General features: G+C 45.2%; 1 protein-coding gene across 2 annotated transcripts in view; it reads left to right on the forward strand.

The window, feature by feature from the left end:
• The first annotated feature begins 289 nt into the window (after positions 1 to 289).
• Positions 290 to 20,993, forward strand: part of grin3ba (glutamate receptor, ionotropic, N-methyl-D-aspartate 3Ba) — a 69,912-nt gene continuing 49,208 nt past the window's right edge. Inside the window, exon 1 of one of the 2 annotated variants that reach the window (XM_047327219.1) lies at positions 290 to 706. Coding sequence is in view for 1 of the 2 variants with exons in the window: in XM_047327217.1 (XP_047183173.1) it covers positions 5,669 to 6,205 (537 nt within the window). In the remaining variant the exon portion in view is untranslated. Of the gene's footprint in view, positions 707 to 5,178; positions 6,206 to 20,993 lie in introns of those variants that run through there. The other variant, XM_047327217.1, reaches the window with a different exon arrangement.

Here is a 20,993-nt window from a genome sequence, read left to right on the forward strand (position 1 = left end):
TCTCACTGCAAAACTAATTTAGTTTAACTAACGCAATATGTTTCTACAAGTGGTTATTCCATCTGAATAGAACTGTTTTTATCAAAAACACCGCTTTAAATCACTCTGATGAGCTGCGGGATGGTGTGGTCGGGAGCTGCACTGTACACAATGTAAAATACGCACAGCGATATCCCATTGGTCCATCTGAATGATTGACAGGTCTGCTGGTACATCAGGGCCAATAGAAATCGACGGATACCCTTCAAATCCATGTCAACCGTTCGCTAACTATGAGGAAGTGAACACACTTGTAGAAAATAGTTGGTCGAGGCCAGACCCGTTGACAGAGATTATAGATATTTATGATTTTAAAAAACTATTGACTAATAACATAGGGTAACTACATAGGCAATGTCGGTTTGCTATGTTGTAAATCGATACATTTATTCACTACTAATTCCAAAAAATCGCAGTTCTGTCGCTTCGGAATAATGGATTCGAATCGCGCGGCGAGAACTTCCGGGAACTATCTATTTTGGACTTCCGTTGTCGCTACTCTCTCCCTCAAGGGCTCTGGTCGAGGCCGCTTTCATATTAGAAACACCCGCCCGGAAGCGAACACGGTCGGGAAAGGCAGGGTACCATGTCAACGTGACAAGTGGTCTTCGTGGCTAGCTCGCGGGAGCGGACCACAACAACAGGTGTCGTGACAAAACACCAAAAGGTAAGACGCAGTCAATGTTTGTCGCTGTATGATGCAAACGTTTTGCTGTGCTCTTCTCCGGCTGCTGGTTCGCCGTGGGCTCGTGGTGGAGTGATGGGAAACACACCGGTGGAACCGGGGGCCTCGGGGCTTCCGTGTGACATGTTAGCTTGTGTAGTTAGCCTGGAGTTCCACGGTCGTCAGTGTCGGCTTTGTGGACGCGGAGGCTACAGTTTTCCGCGTTTATGCGACAAGCCAACTTTAGTTGCTTGCTGTTGGAATTGCGTTTCGTGTTGTAGGTGAAAGAGTTGTTGTCATGGGCGTTTAGCCGAGCGTCTACCGGTTACAAGCACATGCTGTGTCGCCATAATGCTACATGTTTAGCATGCGCTTTAGGGTTTGTATCACGTGACTGACGTCTCGGTTTATAGTAAATAAGTTCTTTAGAATTAGCCGCACACACACACACACACACACACACACACACACACACACACACACACACACACACACACACACACACATATATATAAATGTGTATGTATATATATGTGTATGTATATATATGTGTATATATATTTGGTATAACAATGAATAAAACAAAATTATTCCTCTCAAGCTGTTTGAAGACTTGTTCAGCTTTACTTACACCTAGGGCTGCGACTAACCATTATTTTCATAATCGATTAATATGTCAATTATTTTCTCGATCAATCGATTAGTTGTTTGGTCCATAAATCGTCATGAAATGGTGGAAATTCGTCGATCGTGTTTCCCAAAAACCACAAGATGATGTTTTGTTTCGTCCACACACCAAAGATATTCAGTTTGCTGTCACAGAGGAGCAAAGAAACCAGACGATATTCACATTTAAGAAGCTGAAATCAGAGAATTTTTTACTTTTTTTTTCATAAAAACGGCAAACGATTAATTTAGTAGTGGATTACTCATCGCTTAATTAAAAAAGTATTTAAATATCTTTTATATTTTCTGTTATATTTTGTATATATATATATATATATATTGCTTTTTTAAATTTCTTCCCATATTTTTCTGTCCATTTTGCTGCTGTAATGCCCAAATTTCCCCATTGTGGGCCGAATAAAGGTATATCTTATCTTATCTTAAACCAATAACACACCAATCATTGTATTGTTCTGGACCATAGTAAATTGAAAACCTTCAAAGTTATTGTTTGAAAAAGTCTGTGGAGCTTTAGTTTGACGTCTTCAACAAAAGCTTTGTGGAGGCGAGAGTAATTAAACCTGGACTTCAAATTGGAGGTGTGAGTTAAGAAAAAGAAAACAGTCAAACATTTGGTTTGCAATTCACAAGAAGAGGCAGCTTCTGATGTGTGAACCAAATGCCAGAAAGAGTTATGATCAAAGGGTGACAACGTACTCTCAAAGACTTTAGATATTCATCAGTCCACACTGTCGGTCAGACAACCTGTGTGTGTGTGTGTGTGTGTGTGTGTGTGTGTGTGTGTGTGTGTGTGTGTGTGTGTGTGTGTGTGTGTGTGTGTGTGTGTGTGTGTGTGTGTGTGTGTGTGTGTGTGTGTGTGTGTGTGTGTGTGTGTGTGTGTGTGTGTGTGTGTGTGTGTGTGTGTGTGTGTGTGTGTGTGTGTGTGTGTGTGTGTGTGTGGCGCGCGGCTGCGTGGAGCACGGTGTCAATCGCAGGACAACCGCTGCCCTTTGTGGACTGATGAAGCTACGGTTCGAATTGTTTGGGACGGACATGCGGCACATGTGTACGGGGTCAAAAAAACAACACATGCCAACATTGGAAAAAAACCCAACAACTTCCCAGCTGTGAAGTGGGGCATTAGGGTCCGTTTTAGTCTGATTATTGATTATATTGGTTTAGATCTGTAGTGATTGGTTGTAGTTTCATTTGTGATGGTACTTGCTGCTCAGAGTTGATTAGTGGTTGATCATGGTTTCAGAGATGTCTGTATTTATTTATCTGGATCTTATTAATATTGCACTATAGCACTTGATGGTGGAAAAACTGGCACTTTGATTGTAGACTATAGAACTTATAACTGGAATACAACTCATGTTGTATTCCATGTGCTTGCTGTTCAGGGCCGCGCCTCATGTGCATCTCCTCCGTGGTCTTTGGTTGTGTCAACCTGTCTAATTGTCTTGCTGCACCACCAATTGTCCCTCGGGGGCAAGATCGATAAAGTTTAAAAAGTTGAGAGTATAAAATCACAGATTGTAAAATAGGTAATGTCTGATGGAAGTGCAGGATTGCGTGATTGAGTGCAGGCGTCAGAAAGCAGAGCAGTCTGTAACTTGTGGTTTTAGGAATGAGCTCAGAGAGATACTCACAGAAGAACATCGCCGAACTGAGGCAGCTCTATAAAGAATAATTGTCCGAAAATTCCTCTTGATCATTGTGCCGAACAGTGTTTGTTTTTTTAAGGTTGTTGCTACCAAAGGAGGTTATTAAATCCAAGATATGACTTATACTTTTCGCACCAGCACTGTGAATGTTTAATGGGTTTGTTCGATAAAGACTCCAAAAGTTTTTATTGACTGTTTGTGCGAGAGCACACTGTGTTCTTCCATACTCATAACTCAGTCGGAGATGAGATCTCCTTTTATGACCAATTAGAAAAACCACGTCATTATAGGCTTACATTACTTTTGTCTATTTATCTATTTACTTTACTGTTCTCGCTCTCCCTTACACACTGTCATGTCGGTTACCATGTATGGGGAGGTGTTGTAATTCAACCCCTAAAGAATACAGCTATCACATAATCTGTTGCACAAATCGACAACATTTTCTGATAAGCATATAATCATTAACTTTGCACGTTTTATTGATATTTTTTCCAACGAATGAGCTCTGAGCTCCTCTTTTTCCCCCCCTTAATGTCAAATCAATGTGATATCGAACAAGCGTTAAAATGTGATGCCAAAAATTGGTTAGAAGGCGCACAGGAGAAAAACTGCCTTTAATTACAGATGGATTTTTTTTCGGGTCTTTGTGGAGAAAATGTAGCAGCCTGGTGCTTTCAGACACTTTTTTTTTTTTTTCTTTTAGCAAAAGGCACCTTGTGACAAACTCAGCTTGACCCAATAATCATCTCATTTCACAAGATGAGCAGACAGAGATAGAAAACAGTTGGTGCTGCCCCGGCTTCAACAGGCACCTGAGGGAGAGCGTGTGAGGAGCCATGCAAGTTCAATGCTGCTGGTTTCTGCAGCGGAACAAAGCGCACTGTGTTGGTTTTTCATCTCCTCGCCGTACCGAGCAAGTAGAGCATGAGGAGAAGGAGGATGGGCAAGAAATAAATAAAGAAAGAAATAAAATCACTTTTTGCCCAACAGTCTTAGATTTGTCAGTAAACTGCACCGGCATCACACTAGGTCACCCAGCAGTCTGTGAAATGACTTGTTGATCCCCGTGTGTGTGTGTGCGTGCGCGCGATGGAGAAGGGCAGTGACGCCTCTATCTGGAAGGAACCTTTCCATGTCAGACCCCCAGTGTGCGACGGCCCTGCGGCTTCAACCCCCCCCCCCCCCCCATGCCAAATCTGCAGAGAGTGTGCGGGAAAAACCAGGAGGCATAAAAAGACAACACAAGAGGAGACCGACATTCGGCGGATCAGTGGCGCTGGCAAACAAGGATTTATCAGACAAATAGGAAAACGCGGGGGACCCCAGGAATCACACGCCACTGGCCATTCTTCACTCCGTGGACACTGAGATTTGCTGAATTGTTCCGCTCTGACGCTGGCAAATTAGGTGAAAGGGAATGAGTGAAGGGGGGGGGGGGGGGGGGGGGGGGGGGGGGACTGAGTGCTGTCCCGCACATGGAACCAAATTAGCATGCACAGTACATCTCTTTTATGGCATTGGCGCTGGCCGTGGTGCTGAAAAGATGTGGTTACACAACGGATAATGTTGTACTTGGACGGCAGGGAGAGGAAGTGGGGATAAATCTCTGGGGGGAAAGAAATTGAGATTTCAGCAAGTTATTAGCTTTGTGTTGGCCAACCTGGCAGGGACACTGGTGGTGGTGGGAGGGGGCTTGGAAGTGTCCCATTACCCCACACAACAAATGACCACCGTTTGAAACCGCATTTGATTAGAAGAAGGGATGGAGCCTCTCTTTTCAAATCAAACTTTATAAAAGACTCCACATCCATTGTCCTGATCCAAATGTGCGTTTCAGGGAGATTTCTGCTATTTGAAGGGAGATAATAAAATATAGTGTTAAGTGAGTTTATTCCCCGTTGAAAATCAAAAAATACAAGAGTGAACTCCGGTCTATACGGGAGCAAAAGCCATTCTGGGGTCTGTGTGTATCTTCAAATAAGAATCCTTAAATAATTACAGAGAGCATCTTCGATTGCTTTTTGTAGTTTCAACGCTGAAGGGGGGGACAAAAAAATAAAAAAATAAGTGCAATTTTGTCCCAGTGGGACCCGGAGAACCGGAAGGAAAATGTAACCCGACCAATTTTTTTTTTTTCATTAAAATTCAACAGGAGGCATGAGGCTCCGTGAGAGGTTAGATTATTGGCGGGGCAGACGCGCGCACAGACGCGCGCGCGCGCACGCACGCACGCACACAGCTGCCATGCCTTCCTCCAGCAGAGACTGACAGAAGCGGGGCGACCGCTGTAAGCTGCGAGCGCTCATCCCTCCTCTCCTCATCCCTCCTCTCCTCATCCCTCCTCTCCTCCTCTCCTGCGCCAGCGCGTCTCCAAGGCTGCAGCCGACCAAACTTTGAGGAGGCGAGAGAGAGAAACGTCGACAAATCACCGGCGACCGGCGCGCATCACCAACGATAAAGGTGGGTGGAAGAAAGACGAAAGAAAGAAAGAAAGAAGAAGAAAAGAAGAAGAAGAAAAGAAGAGCCATCAAGTCCGAGAGAACGCGGCGGAGCTGGGAGAAAGAGGGAGCTATGCCATCTCCCGCCGAGCAGAGTCCAGTCCTCCTCGGTTGTGCGTCGGAGCTGCAGCATGGTGTCTCTCTCTGGACTCTGGACCTACTGCCTCGCCCCCGGGAGACCCCATCTCCTCTTCCTCTCCGCGGGAGCGCTCCTGCTGCTCCAGCTGCTGACCGCCTTCTCCTCCCCGGACTCCTGCTTCCCGCACCCGCAGCCGTGCCACATCCTCGCCCGGATCGGACACACCGTGCGCCTCGGCGCGCTCTTGCCGACCCGCCAGCCGGTACGGATACAAAACGCGCTCAACCGCGCCCTGGCCAGCCTCCGGCACCAGAGCGCCGGGGCGGACTCCTCCTCCACCACCACTTCCCAAACACCCCCGCTGCTGCCCTACAACCTGAGCCTGGAGATGGTGGCGCGGTCGCCCGCGGCGGGGGACCCGGAGTCGCTGTCCCGTAGCGCCTGCCAGGACCTGGTGGTCAGGGGGGTGTCCGCCGTGCTCGCCTTCCCCCGCTCCAGGGAGGAGCTGATCCAGGTGGAGTTCCTCTCCTCTTTTCTGGAGGTCCCCTTCATCTCCATCCTGGAGGACACGGAGCCCCTTGTTACCAAGGTATGGATGGGTATATTTGAACATGTAGTTCACTATAGTTCATGCTTTCTGCACCTTGCGCTTTAATAAGCAGCAACACATGGCCAGTCACAATTTTCATTTGGATCTTTATCAGGGAGTTGGAACTCGAGGACGAACCTTTGACTGGCCTGTTAAACTGTGATGAGGATTTTAGATTCATAGCTGCATGGGGCAAAGCTGTCTCCCCCCCCCCCCCCCCCAGCCAACTGTTAGACACGGTTAAAGGCAAAGGAATAGCATACAGAAGAAAAACAAAAAAATAATTGTAGCAGGGAAGATAAGAGCAATTATTCTTTATCTCAACTCTTCAGAGTGATAGGAATAATATTATCAGGAAGAGAAAAAATATATAATGTACTCGCAAGGATTTGATAACGTGGCAAATTAAAAGGCCATTTAATGTCTGGGATTCCTGAATTCCAGCACTAAATGTCCTCCTCCAGCAAACTCCGATGTTCACACAGATCTCAGCTTACAGCTCAGCTCAGCCGGTGGACCTGCAGGCCCTCCACATGCATGTTTAATGTGTGGCTGCTCTGCCTTGGTATTGGACTGAACCCTCCGGCCCTCCAGCAGCAGCAGTTTAAAGTGAAATACTTTTTTTTTTTTTTTTTTCCCCCTCTCCCTTTAAGCTCTCTTCTTGCAAATGTGTGTGTGTGTGTGTGTGTGTGTTGACAGAGTCCGTCTCTGTTCGGGAGAGAGTGTGCAAGTGTATTTTTTCTGTGCCTGAATCAGGGTGTGCGTGCGTGTGCGTGCGTGTGCGTGCGTGTGCGTGCGCGTGCGTGCATGATTGAAGATGGCTCTGTTTTGGCACCTTTCAGAGTGAATCATTCAAACAGTTGAGATCCTGATAGATGGATGCTGTGGCGAAGTGTGGCGCCTGCAGCTCGTGACACTCGTGTGTGTGTGTGTGTGATCACATAGCCTTTGAATTTTTTTTATGTGTGAGGCAGCGCACGCTGCTCTGTGTGTGTAGAAATTTGTCGGCAGGCAATAAACGTTTGTGCGAGTGTGTGTCATGTTAGTATTCCCAGCAGCAATCGAGCTGCTTGCCAGTCAGTCAATCCAGCTCCAGTCATATCCGCCTCTATCCAACTGAGCAGCCAACTGCATCTCTCTGTCAGACACACACACACACACACACACACACACACACACACACACACGGAACATTTGAGTGCACACACACACACACACACACACACACACACACACACACACACACACACACACACACACACACACACACACACACACACACACACACACACACACACACACACACACACACACACACACACACACACACACACACACACACACACACACACACACAGAAAGCCACAGGCACATAAAGAGGACTTTCAACTTTTGGTTCAACTGAGGCACATACACACACAGGCTAAACTAGGAGGCAGCATCACGGAAACTGTGAGGGGGGGAGAAAGAGGTCGGAGTGTCGAAAACGATATATAGTGTAAGTTTCAAATCTTTGTCCTGTCATGTGTCTCTTTGTCAACAATGGACTGCTTATTCGATTTCAATAAAGCTTGCATGAATGAGAAGTCACACCACTTGACGAATGTGTCGGCAATGCAAGGGAGATAAGCGGGGGAGAGCCCAGGAGGAGAGAGGGCCGAGCGAGAGGAGAGATTAAGGGAGGAAGAGAAGCAGGGGTGGAAGAAGGAGACTTTTTTGTTTTTAGCTGTGGGAGGCCTTTCACGTAACTGTGCCAAGCAGTCATCTGAGCAGCAGAAAAACAACCTTCATTCTCATTCAGTCTCTCCGTCTCCGCCTGTCAGTATTTTTAGCAGTCATTTCAAGCCAAATTTTCATATTGATGAAATAGTTTTCTGCGTTTTCTAAAAAAGCGGTTCAGCCTTATATTAGATTCATGGAATGTTTTTGTTTCGTCTACCCCAGTGTCAGACTCGGTCTTCCTCGATCATTGAAGGTGATGTGTTGTAGGTGTCTGGCAGCAGCAACGTCTGCTTGTTTGTTAGCAGCAGCAGCAGCAGCAGCAGCAGCAGCAGAACAGGGGAGCTTTGAATAGTAATAACAAACAGTCGGGCCAGAAACTGGAAATGGCTAAAAATCCATGATCAACAATCACAGTACTGATAGCAGAGCGAGTGTATGAACAGGAAAAAAACATCACAGTCTTGTCACCAAAGAAGAATCTTGCAATTTAAGAATATCACTATTCATCCTTCAACTCTTGTAATGGGGAAAATGTATTGTCCTGAAAATGATTTCCCCTAATCATTAGAAAATGAGCCTAATGACTGTTGAAAAATGCCCAACTCTCATTATCATTTTTTACGCTTCTCAAAATTGAGGATTTGTGACCCTCTCTCCGTTTTGCATTTCTGCAAACCGGGCTGTCGTTTTGGGCGGTGGTCAGATGAATCAAGCGATTTGAAGACGATGCCCTTTCACGGTGGGAAATTGTAAAAAGCCCCCCCCCCCCACCACAATCATCGGGTATTTTTACACAGTAACACCTAGTTGCTCTATTTATATTGAACGAGTCAGAAGTTGCCAAACCTGAAGCAGAAGTAATTTCTGTATGTTACAGGCGTGTACATCTCCAGCGACAAGAAGCAACATAAGAAGGAAAATAGAAGGAGGCCGGAAGGAGGTGGGGCAGGTTTTTTAAACCCACAGGGCGAGAGGGCAGTTTCGAGTGGGCTAGGTAATCAGGGAGGCAAATTGTTACCACGAGCAAACAGGAAACAGTACACTGGTTTATCTGCCTAAACAGTAGATATAATTCTAATTAAAATGCTATTTACATTTTTTTTGTATCACGAGGGAGGTGTGCTCCTGAGAGGGGGAGGGCAGGAAGGAGGTGCTGGAGAAATACAGAGACAAAACAAGTGCCGCTGCCAAAACGAATTGCTGGACTCGTCACAGATTGATCCAAAAAGAGGCGGGGGGGGATTGTTTGTTTTTTTGGATGGAGAATCCTCTCCCCCGAGCTTTTGAAATATTGCAGGTTCTTTCCGCCGGGTATTGGGATTTTGCCCATGTTTGTCTATTGAACATATCATGAATATCAGAGAGAGAGAGGTAAAGATGCTGCATGTGCTTCCTTCCAATCTCCAAAAAAGTGGAGCGACTAGTCCATCACAGGCTAAATACGCTTCCGCAAGATCAAGATGTCCATGAGAAAGAAAAAAAAAGTTTTACAAAAGAGTCTTTCAAAAACTAATTAGCGTGAGGCCCGCTATGATTTTTCTTTGCCGTGTTTCCAGCCATCTTTTGACGAAAATTAAAAAAACACAGTCAAGATGGCGAGCAGCATGTGTTAACATTACTTGGATGTGATGAAGATGATGATGATGATCATCATCATCATGATGATGATTTTTTCCAGACTACCTCGACCCCTGCTGAAGGGGTTGTAATCGTTAAGTACTTGATGAGTACATTTCTTGCGTAAATAATCACAAAAGTTTCTTTTTGTCAAAACTATTCCAAGCGCCGGAATTCCGTGAAAAAGTGAACACTTACTGCAAACCGGGAGACTCCATAAGGACACAGACACAGAGAAAGACAGCAAGGCGGACGGACGGACACGGGGGTCGGTTGTCCGTCTGTGCCCTCCTGTCCCTGCTTAGTCAGAAAGAGCTGTGGGACTTGGTGATGCGTCTCGGTGAGGAAGTGCTTATTCCTTCCAACCTACTTAAGCTAATTAGAACCACCGTGTGACCCCTAACTGTAAATCTCTCCCGTCCATCTATGGCAAGCAGGATGGGGGGGTGGAGGAGAGGAGAGGCGAGGAGAGGAGAAAGGAAGAAGGGAAGAAGGGAGAGAGGAGGGGAAAGAAAAAAAGGAAAAAGGGCTTCTAAATCCCATTAGGGCCGTAATGTTCATTAGTGGAATTTTGGGTGAGAAATGAAAATTGAGGATTTTTGATGTTTAAGTAAAGGAATCTGGAAGTAACCTCAATTAATCCTGGACAAAAAATGAATGAAACAGGTTATTGAATTGGTATTCTACAAGTATCATTGCGGTATATAGTCTTCAGAGAATTAAATAACTCGGGTGCACAACTTCCAACAGATTTAATCACAAAATACGGGAACACAGTCCATGCAATCTTAGCTCATTGTCAATGTGGCCAGCATTTGTAAAGCGCAGTTTAAACAAACAATTACAGATTGGAGATTAATATCTCAGAGATTATTTTGCGGATCATGATTCCTATTCCGGAAATGTATTAGCAGTGAGTGCTGAAGGAAATGGTTTTGCTGATTCCTGAATGTGATTAGGTGAGAGGGGCGCTATGTGAATTCATGATTTGTGGTTCCTCACAGGGGAAGATATGTTCCTGCAGCTCACTTTACTCAGCTACTCTTAATACTATTGAAATACACCCTGCATTTCTTCCATTAAAGCACATTGTACAGGACTATATTTTACAGTTTAATACTGAATGCCAGTCATATTTTTTCAGTTACCTCCATTATTTCCACACTAAATGTTCTCACATGGGGTGACCTGATGGCACAGCGGTCAGGGGGCCGACCACACAGATCCCCCCGAGTTGTCCCCTTTTTAACTCCTGGTTTGCCAACCCCCCGTGTCCTGTCGGTCATCACTGTCACTATGAATTAGAGCCATAAGAATGGCCACAACATCATTTAAAAAATGTAATATCCCCCTGGACCCACACTGGCCACAACCAGGACATCTCCACAAGCTCCACAACACAGGAGAGCATTCTGTGAATATTTCACAGGGTCTATTTTCTATGAAGGACAAGACATGAGACAAGTTTAAAATAAATATTTGTAAATTTGGAGAAATTAATAAATGTACAGTATAAATGAAATAAATGAATGAATAAATGTAGGATTGTAGAAATAGATCCATGAATAAGTTAATAAATGAATACCGATATAGCCTTTTTCATTGGAAACTATTTATTTTGTCATTTATTTATATATTTAATGCATTTTTTTATTTATACTTTTCATTTTTTGTCCTTAATAAATTCCTTGCCGCCTATTTCCATGCCCTCTGTTGCTCGAAATCTTTACACGTGGCACTGTACTATTTTGTTTATTTTGGTAATGTTGATATCTTATTGTGCTATTTTGCCGCTGCAATCTATTATTATCATTCGTTTCCTGTATATGATTCGGAATAACCTTCATCGTTTGGGTTAGGGAACTCTCCTTTTTCCGCCTGCAATCTGTCCATCCTGCATTCCTTAATTAAGAAACACTTCTTTTTTTTAATGACATACCTCATTCTGCTTAGTAAAATGAAGATTAGTACAGTAAAAAACCCAATTTGCGACTTTGAATGAAATTACATTTTAATCCAGGGACCCTGCTGAATAAGACACATTGTGGCTCTGAGCTAGCCCCTCTCTCAAAGGACACACACGCTCTCACACGTCTGCGCACGCAAACACACAGAGAAGCACACGCACATGTCCCACACAAATGTATACCTGCATTTATGAGTCACACACACATGCATACAGTTTCTGCTCCGTGCTCACCAAAGGTTATTAAGCCTAATGAGGCTTTACAAGGCCACGCGGCCTTTAGTGTATTCTTTGAGATGATGAGGGGATTTGTGCCCCAACCACAGTGGAACAAACGAGTGGAAAGTGGGGGACAAAACTTGTGACTAGCCAGAGCTGCAGGCAAACTGACAGTTTGAGACAAGCAGGCCACTTATTGCAAACAGCTCAAAGCTCTTTCTTTATTAGTGTTAAGATGACAGTTCAGCGCAGTCCTGACTGAGCCAGATTAATTGAGCAGAGCAGAAACAGCAGTGTATGTATTACCAAAAGGACTGTGGGCGTGTTTGAGCTGCTCAGTATGGCATTTGAGTCAGTGTTCTAATGTTTGGTTTGTTTTTCGCCTCTAGTCAAACATATGTCTCGAGTAACTCCACACCGCTGCTATGTTTGTTTTTTCTGAAAAAAGTAAATGAAGCAGTGACAGAAAGAGGCAGAGGGGGAGTAAGGGCTGCATGTACAGTATCAGGGAGGGAAGCAGATGTGGTTATCATTATAGAGAGTTAATAGAGGGATTGGGGATGGTATGTAGGGATCAAAGAACAAGGGATCAATGAAGAAAGAAGGAATCAGTTGGTATAGGGATTGCTGAAAGGAGAATCAAGGTTGAAAGGAGGAATAGGTTGATGTGGAACAAGGGGAAGGAGGGATGGAGGGAAAACAGGAGGAATCCGGTTGTAGGAAATAAGGTATCAAGTATGACTGGAAGTAATCAGGAATGGGACAAGGGAAGATAAATCAATGAAGAGATAGAGGAATCAGGTAGAAGGAGAGGTGGAGGTGGAACAGTAGGAATATGGAAGCAGAGCTGACGGATCGAGGAAGAAACTGGAATTGGGAGTGGGGGGGGGGGTTGGAAGAAGGATTAAGGAAGAAATGCAGACACCAGGTACAGTAGTAGGGAAGAGGGGATCAAGAAAAAAGGTTGATAAGGGCAGAATGAAGTAAAAGGACATTGAAAAGAACGAGGAATAAATGGGAGGGATCGGGCGGGAAATAAGGGAAGGAGGGATCAAGGAAGAAATGGAAGAATTGGGGAAAAGTTGATCAACAGACGAAGCAAAAGATCAAGGAAGAAGGGACTGAAGAAGGGTTGATTAAGGGTGGGATGGGATTGAAGGAACGCAGGGAAGGATGACAGGAGAGCGGGGTCTTGTGCTTTATCTTCCATTGAGGAGATTGATGGAGGCAGTTTTATCTAAATTGTGCTGGTTCATTAGAGGATTAGTGAGTGATAACTTCAAGCTATCTGTGATTGGAAAATACCCGCACACCAACAGGCGCACACCCATACAGATAAGTGAATGCACACATCCTGTCTTCTGATTGCACACACTGTGCGCACATAGATTGAACTCATGCCAACTTTTCCAAAATACACAACAGTTTGACATAAACCTCTAAACTTCCCACATCCGACTGAAGATACTTCCATCATACCCTTTCTTAAGACCTGTGTTGTTGATGGTGCAGTAGTGGTTTGTGTGTGTGCAGACACATGAGATTGTGTGTTATTACATTACAGTAGGTGCCAACTGAGGCAGAACCTCAGAAATCAAGGCCAGGTGGGCGTCAGTGATAAGGGCGGACGTGGACACACGCAGTACCCTATGGAAGCTCCCATAGGTCACAGGTGAAAGACAAGCAGAGGGGAGAGGCTGGCAGGAGGTAAGGGAAGCAAGGGAAGGTGAGAAAGACACGTGCTGATGTGAGATTAACAGACGCTGACAGATGGCTGTGGGACATGCCTGAGCGAGTGCCCAAACGACAGGTCAGCCAGACACCCAAGGGGTGAAGACGAGAAATTGGGGTAAACTTCCAGAAAGGGGAAAGACGAATAAAGGATGAAGAGTATACGCAAGAGAAATGGATACAAAACAAAACAGGCTGAGACAGACCGAGTGAGTGATTCAGACAGGTCGAGAGGTGAGAAAAAAAAGAAAGATTACAAAAAGGGGGAAACAGACAGCATAGTAAAGTAAGCAAGAGAGTAAGAGATACAAGAAGGAAAAAAGGTGGACCAGGAGGTAACGGGAGGAGAAAATGTGACAGAGTGAACGGCTGCCAGAGATGAAGGTATTTGGGAGGCGACCGAGGCAAAGACGGGATTGAAAGATGGTAGACCCCAAGGTAACTCCTGTGTTCCTTCTGGGATATTTATGTTGTGAGTTGGCAAGAGAGAAGGCATGATTTAGAGCCCATCTGGATGGGATTCAACAAAACCTGCCCACAGAGGAAGGGCTGTCTGCAAAGGAGACGCACTATAGTGCACTGTTGGCACTAACCTGTACACACAAAACACACGTCATCACGCCGTTTACACGACCTACACGTGTCGAAATGCAGCCATGTCCGCCATTTGGCTGCTCTCCATCCTGTTAGATAATCACTATCGGGGAGAAATGCTGGCTTTTAAGCTAATGCACTAGGGCAAAGATCCTAAACATACAGAGTTGGGATCCGGGGAGCTTCTAAGGCCATGATTAGCGTCATAAGTAATGTGACCTCAGCCAAGTTTAGCATGTGTTAAAAATAAGAGTATTGTGCAAAAAGTCCTCTCAGCTAGAAGGAAATGGAGGAGTTTGCAGTTCAGGCCTGACACACCACAAAAAAACGAAGACAGGTACAGGATGAAACCAGTTTTTGAGCTTCTAGCCGGGTGTTTCAAATGGCTTGGTTTAACCGTTCTCAATTACGTAGAGTGACTGATGAGCATCGCGTCGAGCCTCTGAACCGTGAGAGCTTTTTTCCCCTTTCTCGACAAAATGACATTAGCCATTATCAGTCTTTGCCTTAATAACATTCAAACTTCAGCAGGTAACAGGAAGGACAGATCGCAGCAGTGGAAATTGGAAGCACTAAACGAAGAATCAAGTAAGAAACCGAGAAATTGGAAGTGGGGGGGGGGAGGTTGAAAGAAGGATCAATAAAGAAACGCAGAGACCAGGGACAGCGTTCGGAAAGAAGGGAAGGGGGGGATAAAGAAAGAAGGGAAGAAAAGGGCAGAATGAAGAAAAGGGAGATAGAAGTGAGGAATACATGGGAGGGATCAGGTATCAGATAAGGGAAGGACTGATCAAGGGAAATGGCAAACAAAGGAGGGACCAAGGAAGAAATGGTAGAATTGGGGGGTTAGGGAGAGAGGGAAGGCGTGATCAACAGAGGAGGCGAAGGATCGAAGAAATAGGGACTGAAGTAGGTATGATGGAGGGTGGGAGGGGATGGAGGCATGAAGGAGGTGCAGGGAAGGATGACGGGAGATGTGGAAAAGTGACAGCTTTTGCTTTCCTTTCACGACAACCTAGCGTGAGCCATTTGGAATTCAATCAGTCTGTCCTTTTCCAACATTCAAACTTGGGAGGACCTGTTGCACTTTTGCACTTGTATTTCACTAGCCCAAGCTTAACATTAGCATCGACTAGATGTTATTTTTAGTGTTTCAACACTTTGCTGCGTTGCGGGCAGCTTCCACGCTCTCACCGTTGTGTTTGTCCTGCATTAGAAAGGACGGCGTCCAGCTAGCGTTGGCCATCTCTTTTTCATGGGTCCAGATGAGGTGATAAAAACTAATTAGACTGTAAAATGTCGCAACGACGGCCAGTCCCGTGATTGGAATCACAACATGGCGTAACATAATGGAGTCATGGAGTAACCTATGGGGACTGCAGGTGTCACAGACAGTCCCTACTGATTAAGTTGATTGATTAGGCCGCTTAAGTGGCTGTTGCAAAGAACAGACTATTTTTAGTCGCTAACCGATCAAATTACAGCGTTGGTATTGTCCTTTTGTATTATACAAAACACTTGTAAGTACTGGAGAACAGCAATACAGGAGGCGGTATAGCAGCAGAATGAACAAATAAAATTCACAATTTCTCTTGCTGGGATATTACATTTTGGACAGCATATACATCTAAAAATGTAATTTCTCGGGGCGCCAAGTAAACAAAGGGCTTATCTGCTCAACTTAAAACTGAGAATCAGTTACTTCAACTTCATGTTTCATTTTGAATAAGATGGAGAGGGAACGGCACCAAAAAAACACCCCTGTCTGCTCTGTGGCTTTGCTGAAATTCTTCTTGCCCTCAGAGATAAATGCACACACACACACACACAGTCACACCTGTACAGTCACAGCTTTGCCCCACACATGCATGGATACTCACACTTGGTCAGATTGTATCTGGGAAGATCCATCAATAACACAAGCAGTTGTCATTTGTTGCAAAGTCTTGTTTCAGTTCCCTCTCTCTCTTCTTCTCACTCTCTCCCTCTCTCTCTCTCTCTCTGTATTGACCTCTGTTTTTGAGCTGCCTCCATAAAGCAGAGCGGAGCGGAACAACAGATAAATCCTGAGTGATATCCCAGGCTGAGTACTGGTGCGGGCGAAACATCAAGACAATCTGATATTCATATGCACAACATCTAACACATAAACACTATTTATGTTCTACAGGGAGACAACGCAGACACTGTACAGCCGATAGCGAGGAAGTTACTTCAAGGCGCAGGGCAGCGGGGGGAAAAAAGGATTTGAAAAGGAGAAGATCGAAGGGAACGGATGGGTGAATGAGGCGAGGAGACAATAAACGAGAGGTCCAGGGCGGGGTGACACAAAAAAGAAAGACGAGATGGAAAAAATAAAGCGTAAAAAAGTGTGATAGAGGGAAGAGAAAGGGGATGTGATCAATTTTCCTCCCTCATTGCCCTTCAGAACAGAGGACAGACCGTCCTCCAGATAGCGCTAAAGCAGCTTCCCTGTCGCACTTATCTAATGCCAAGTCACACTATAGAGAGTTGAGCAATATTTCACTCTGATTCAGGTCAGGTGCATGCATATCTTGCATCTATCTCCCGTTCACTCTGCCTTTTTTTGAGACCGTCAAATGGCAACTATCCCTTCGGGACTTGACAGCATAAGTGACAGCACAAAAACACAGACCACACTACAATCACTTTATTGCTAAATTCAGGGTTTACCCAAATCAAATTATTTATTTTTTTTGGACACAGTATTGGATGAGAAATACAAATGTTGTGTTTCCAGTGTTGTAAAGTGGCTGTTGCAGCAGGAAACAGCACAGTCTTGAGAAGAAATCAATACGTTTTAAACCACCTCAGGCGGAGAAAACAAGAGCAGTGAAGATTTGTTTAATTGAGGAAAAGGTAAAACAGCAGGGTGGCAATGTTTATTTTTTCTGCTTATGAACAGTAGAGTGGACAAACATAAGGATACGTCCGGTTGAGTTTTTGCTATAGTGGGGCTGTTTTTTTTTTCCCCCCCAGACAGGACACAAGGGTGAACTGGTATTGAGGCATTCAGGGGGAATGGTTTGGTAGAAAGATCCCTTTCAGGAAGGACAGCTGGGCAAAAAAAGGTCTGATTGAGATATCTTCTTTTTTTCTTTTCCTTCTTCTTTCAGGCAGCTCACTGGTGATGACTGCTGTGGAGATTTGTCAGGTATAAAATTGGACTAGGGGAGAGATCTCTCAAGAAGAACATGGTTAAAATCCATACTTGCAAAAATTGAACTATTTCTTCAAAAGGTTTCCATACATCATGGGATAATGTAATGCTGCTGAGTGTTGGGAAAAAAAGTATGAGGAAGAACATATGAAACTCAACTTTTTCAGCTTTCACTTAAACCCTCATTCCACGTCTCGGAGGTAGAGAAACGTCCTTTTCAACTTAGTCGAATCCGCACGTCCGTCAATGGCATGGCAGGCGACCATGCTGGAGTATCATTAGCAATCGATCAGGATAAATCAATCACAGAACTGAAGTTGCCAAATGTGCAAATCATTTTCAAACGGCTTAGATGTGCCAATGTTATAAAAAGGCAATTGTATGTTTATTTCTCTGGGACGAGATAGCTTAAATGTTTAATACTCAAGCCACAATCCTCCTGCTGGCAGTGAAAGGAAGAGAGAGCTGAAGCATGAAAATTATAATTTCATGCTTTGAATTTTTGTCATGTCTTTTGCTCCAACTAAATAATTAGTTGGATTTTACCTGCAAGTCAACTGGGAGACATGAGACCTCCTCTCATCCGGCCACTAGTGTACACAGTCATCCAGCTATGGATGACTGCGGATAACTGGACGTCCAGTTATCCAGTTGTTCTTTTTGGCGGTTGAGTGACAAAGCGAAGCTTGTGACTCAGCAAAGCAATCATTGTATTGGAAAATTCCAGCGGCAGCCACTCCCCGACTTTTGTTCAGCAGTGCTGATTTTCGAAATGGCACTGTATACAGTTGCAGCAGTTTCATTGGCAGCCTTGTCAGCTCTGGTTAAAGTGGTGCCGGGCGGACCAGGACGTGGCCCGGTCGGTCCAGTCTGTGTCGGACACAATCAGATCATCACGACTGGAGCAGCACTGTGTCCCAGGTCGAGTGCCAAGGCTTTCACAGCAGTGACGATGCTCTGCCAATGTTATAGTGTTTGTGTGCATCTGCTGCCATAATGCTGGATATGCAAAGTGTTTTGTGTGTACATGTGGTACTTATTCTTGTGTGCTTTTGGTATGCATGGCCTGTCCTCCATTTGTTGTGCAAAATTGTGTTGGATCTGGATCTGAAGTTGGTGACACGAGGAATTTTGGATCACAGCAGAACTCTTTTTCTTGCCATTTGATGTTTGACATTTGAGAAAAAAACAACCAACAAATTAAATATTCAAACCTCCATCAATTTAATTACAGGAACTTGTTTTCAGGGCAACAGGGGGAAAAAAGTCAAAATTCTCACCTCATAAGGTTGTTATGTCAAATGTGTCTAATTCAACCAACAGATGCTGAAAAAAAAAAACATGAGCATGTACTTGGATTAGTTTCTCGCCGATGAATGCCAATTTAAATCAATTAATTTCTTTTAGCAGTTGGAGAGGAATGTGTGCCTCTTTAGCCGCTCTACGCTCCACTATGTCTGTCTGCAAGCTTGGTAGTTTTCGTACCTTCTGGTTTATCAGACCCGTCCTGCTCATAACACCTGCAGGACGCTGCTCAACACGTGGTGACCCGACCGTGACGTCGCCCGTTGGTTTGTGAACTGCCATTTTTGAAGCCCTCAAGTTTCGCATCGTATAACAGTCTATGGTTCGAAAACAGGGTTCGCTGATGGTGGAGTTCCTCTGAAACCAAAAAATAAATGAGCTAAAAAGCTCAGTAGCGCTCAGGTGCATTGCTGCAGAAGTGGGAATTTTCCATTGGCTTTTATTCTTAATTTAAAACATATTGGGAAAAGCGTTAAGTTTAAACCTAAATGTATTTAATTAAGTAATTTCATTCTGGATTCACATTTGATCGGTTGCTTTCGAAGGCCATTGTGCATCAACAAACAGCATGTGAGTGCTCTGTATATAGGTCACACTGTTGAAGTAGTGCCCCCGTCCCTTGTAATTCCTCGCTGGCACTTAAAGGATGAGATATTGATTGCAGCACACACACGACTTATTTTCTTGCTGTACGTAAATCAGGTTGTGATTGACAGGACCCGGACCTGGAGCTGTCCGTCCCATTGACTGCAGATTTCATCAGTGTACCTGCCTCCATTCATCAGGCGGCGGCCAGTGGGTTAACCCGGCTTTCAAATCAGCGACCGGCTGCATCCCCAGCAGCCTTTATTAACAGTGGATATTATCCAAAACCCTAATAATAATGCTGGTTTTCTCTCCGTACTATGCCTGAGATTGCACAAACCTAAGTGATTAGTTTTTCCGGGCGGTACAAATATCTCCCAGGTAGACTGTCGGCGGAGGGTGCAGGAAGTCCTCTGGTGGAAAAGCACTCGGTTCTATTTAATTATGAGGGCGGCGGACCCCCGGGTTCACGGCTTCATTCTCCCACAGCGGTGCGGCTCGCTAACAAACTGCGCTGAGTGCCTCCGATTGATCCGAAGTCGTTCGAGGTGGCCGTGAAGAGACAAAAGGCAGTGACGGGGGGGAAAGGAGGCTGGGAGGAGAGGGATGGAGGGAGGAAAGATGAAAGAAGGAGGATGGGGACAGGGAGAGGGATGTCAGCCGGGACGGGAGCGCGGAGGCAGGGAGGGGGAATGAGGGATGAAGGGGAGCAGAGGCAGGGGAGAGACGGCTGGACCATTGGGCACAGCGAGGGGAGGAGAGGGGTGCCGGTGTCTTTCCCGGCACAGCAGTTTCCTGCGCACACAACATCCACACAACCACGCACACGGGCCGAGGAGGTGCATTTTACATACACACACACGCCCACACAGAAAAACACGCTCTGTGAATCTGCTGTTGTTGTTGGGCCTTCCACAGCATCAGGGGAGCAGAGATGTGGATGCATTTGCATAAGTGGGTATTATGCTTTGAGCCAGTGGACAGCAGCGATGGTTTAAGTAGATAAGATAAAGCTTTCATTCTGTCTGTCTCTCCCTCCCCTCCCCTGTTACCACAGACAAACTCTCCCTTTATTCCTTACTCTGTTTTTTTCCTCCCCTCTCTTTCGCTCTGGACAGACGACTCCTCTCTTCCTCCGTCTCCTACTGTCTCGCTGAAATCCCCCTCATCAACCACACTAACACACATTCCCCCTCGGTGTTTGTTGGGCTGCTAACATCTTTTTTCCCCCTCCGACTTTTCTCCCCTTATCTGCTTTACTTAACTCTGAATGTGAGAACTTTTTCAATTATCCATGCCTCCACCTCTGAGGGTTATAGGCACGAAGGCATGGTGTTGGCAGGATAAAGAGTCCGCAGAGGAGAGAGGGAGAAGGGGGGAAAGAGCAGGATGGAGGCGGGAGGGAAGGGGAGGGATGAGAAGTTGAGGGAGAGATTCCGCAGTGACTCGGTTCCAAAAAGTTATCTTTCATTTTTACGACTTCAATCAAGTGTCCTTGAAGCCTAAATATACTAGATTGCGCACTCCTGCACGGCTGCACGGCCGGGATACTTTTTAGTTTAATACCTGTGCTTCCCATCGTGTGCGCCGACTTTAATGACTGTCCCTCTGACGTTGTCACTTCTCATCAAACACTGTCCTGTCCCTGCTCTGCTCTGGCACAAATACAGAAACAAGCAATTCAAAAAAAATAAATTTCCTTGGTCTGTCTTTGCCACACGCACGCACACACACACACACACACACACACACACACACACACACACACACACACACACACACACACACTCCCCATCCTTCCCTCGGCAGCAGACCTCTGCAGTTTGTCACACACTGTGCAGTTTGGTACAGATTGGAATATCTCGGAG

The sequence above is a fragment of the Scophthalmus maximus genome, chromosome 15 (genome assembly GCF_022379125.1).
Source record: "Scophthalmus maximus strain ysfricsl-2021 chromosome 15, ASM2237912v1, whole genome shotgun sequence".
NCBI classification, from domain to species: domain Eukaryota; kingdom Metazoa; phylum Chordata; class Actinopteri; order Pleuronectiformes; family Scophthalmidae; genus Scophthalmus; species Scophthalmus maximus.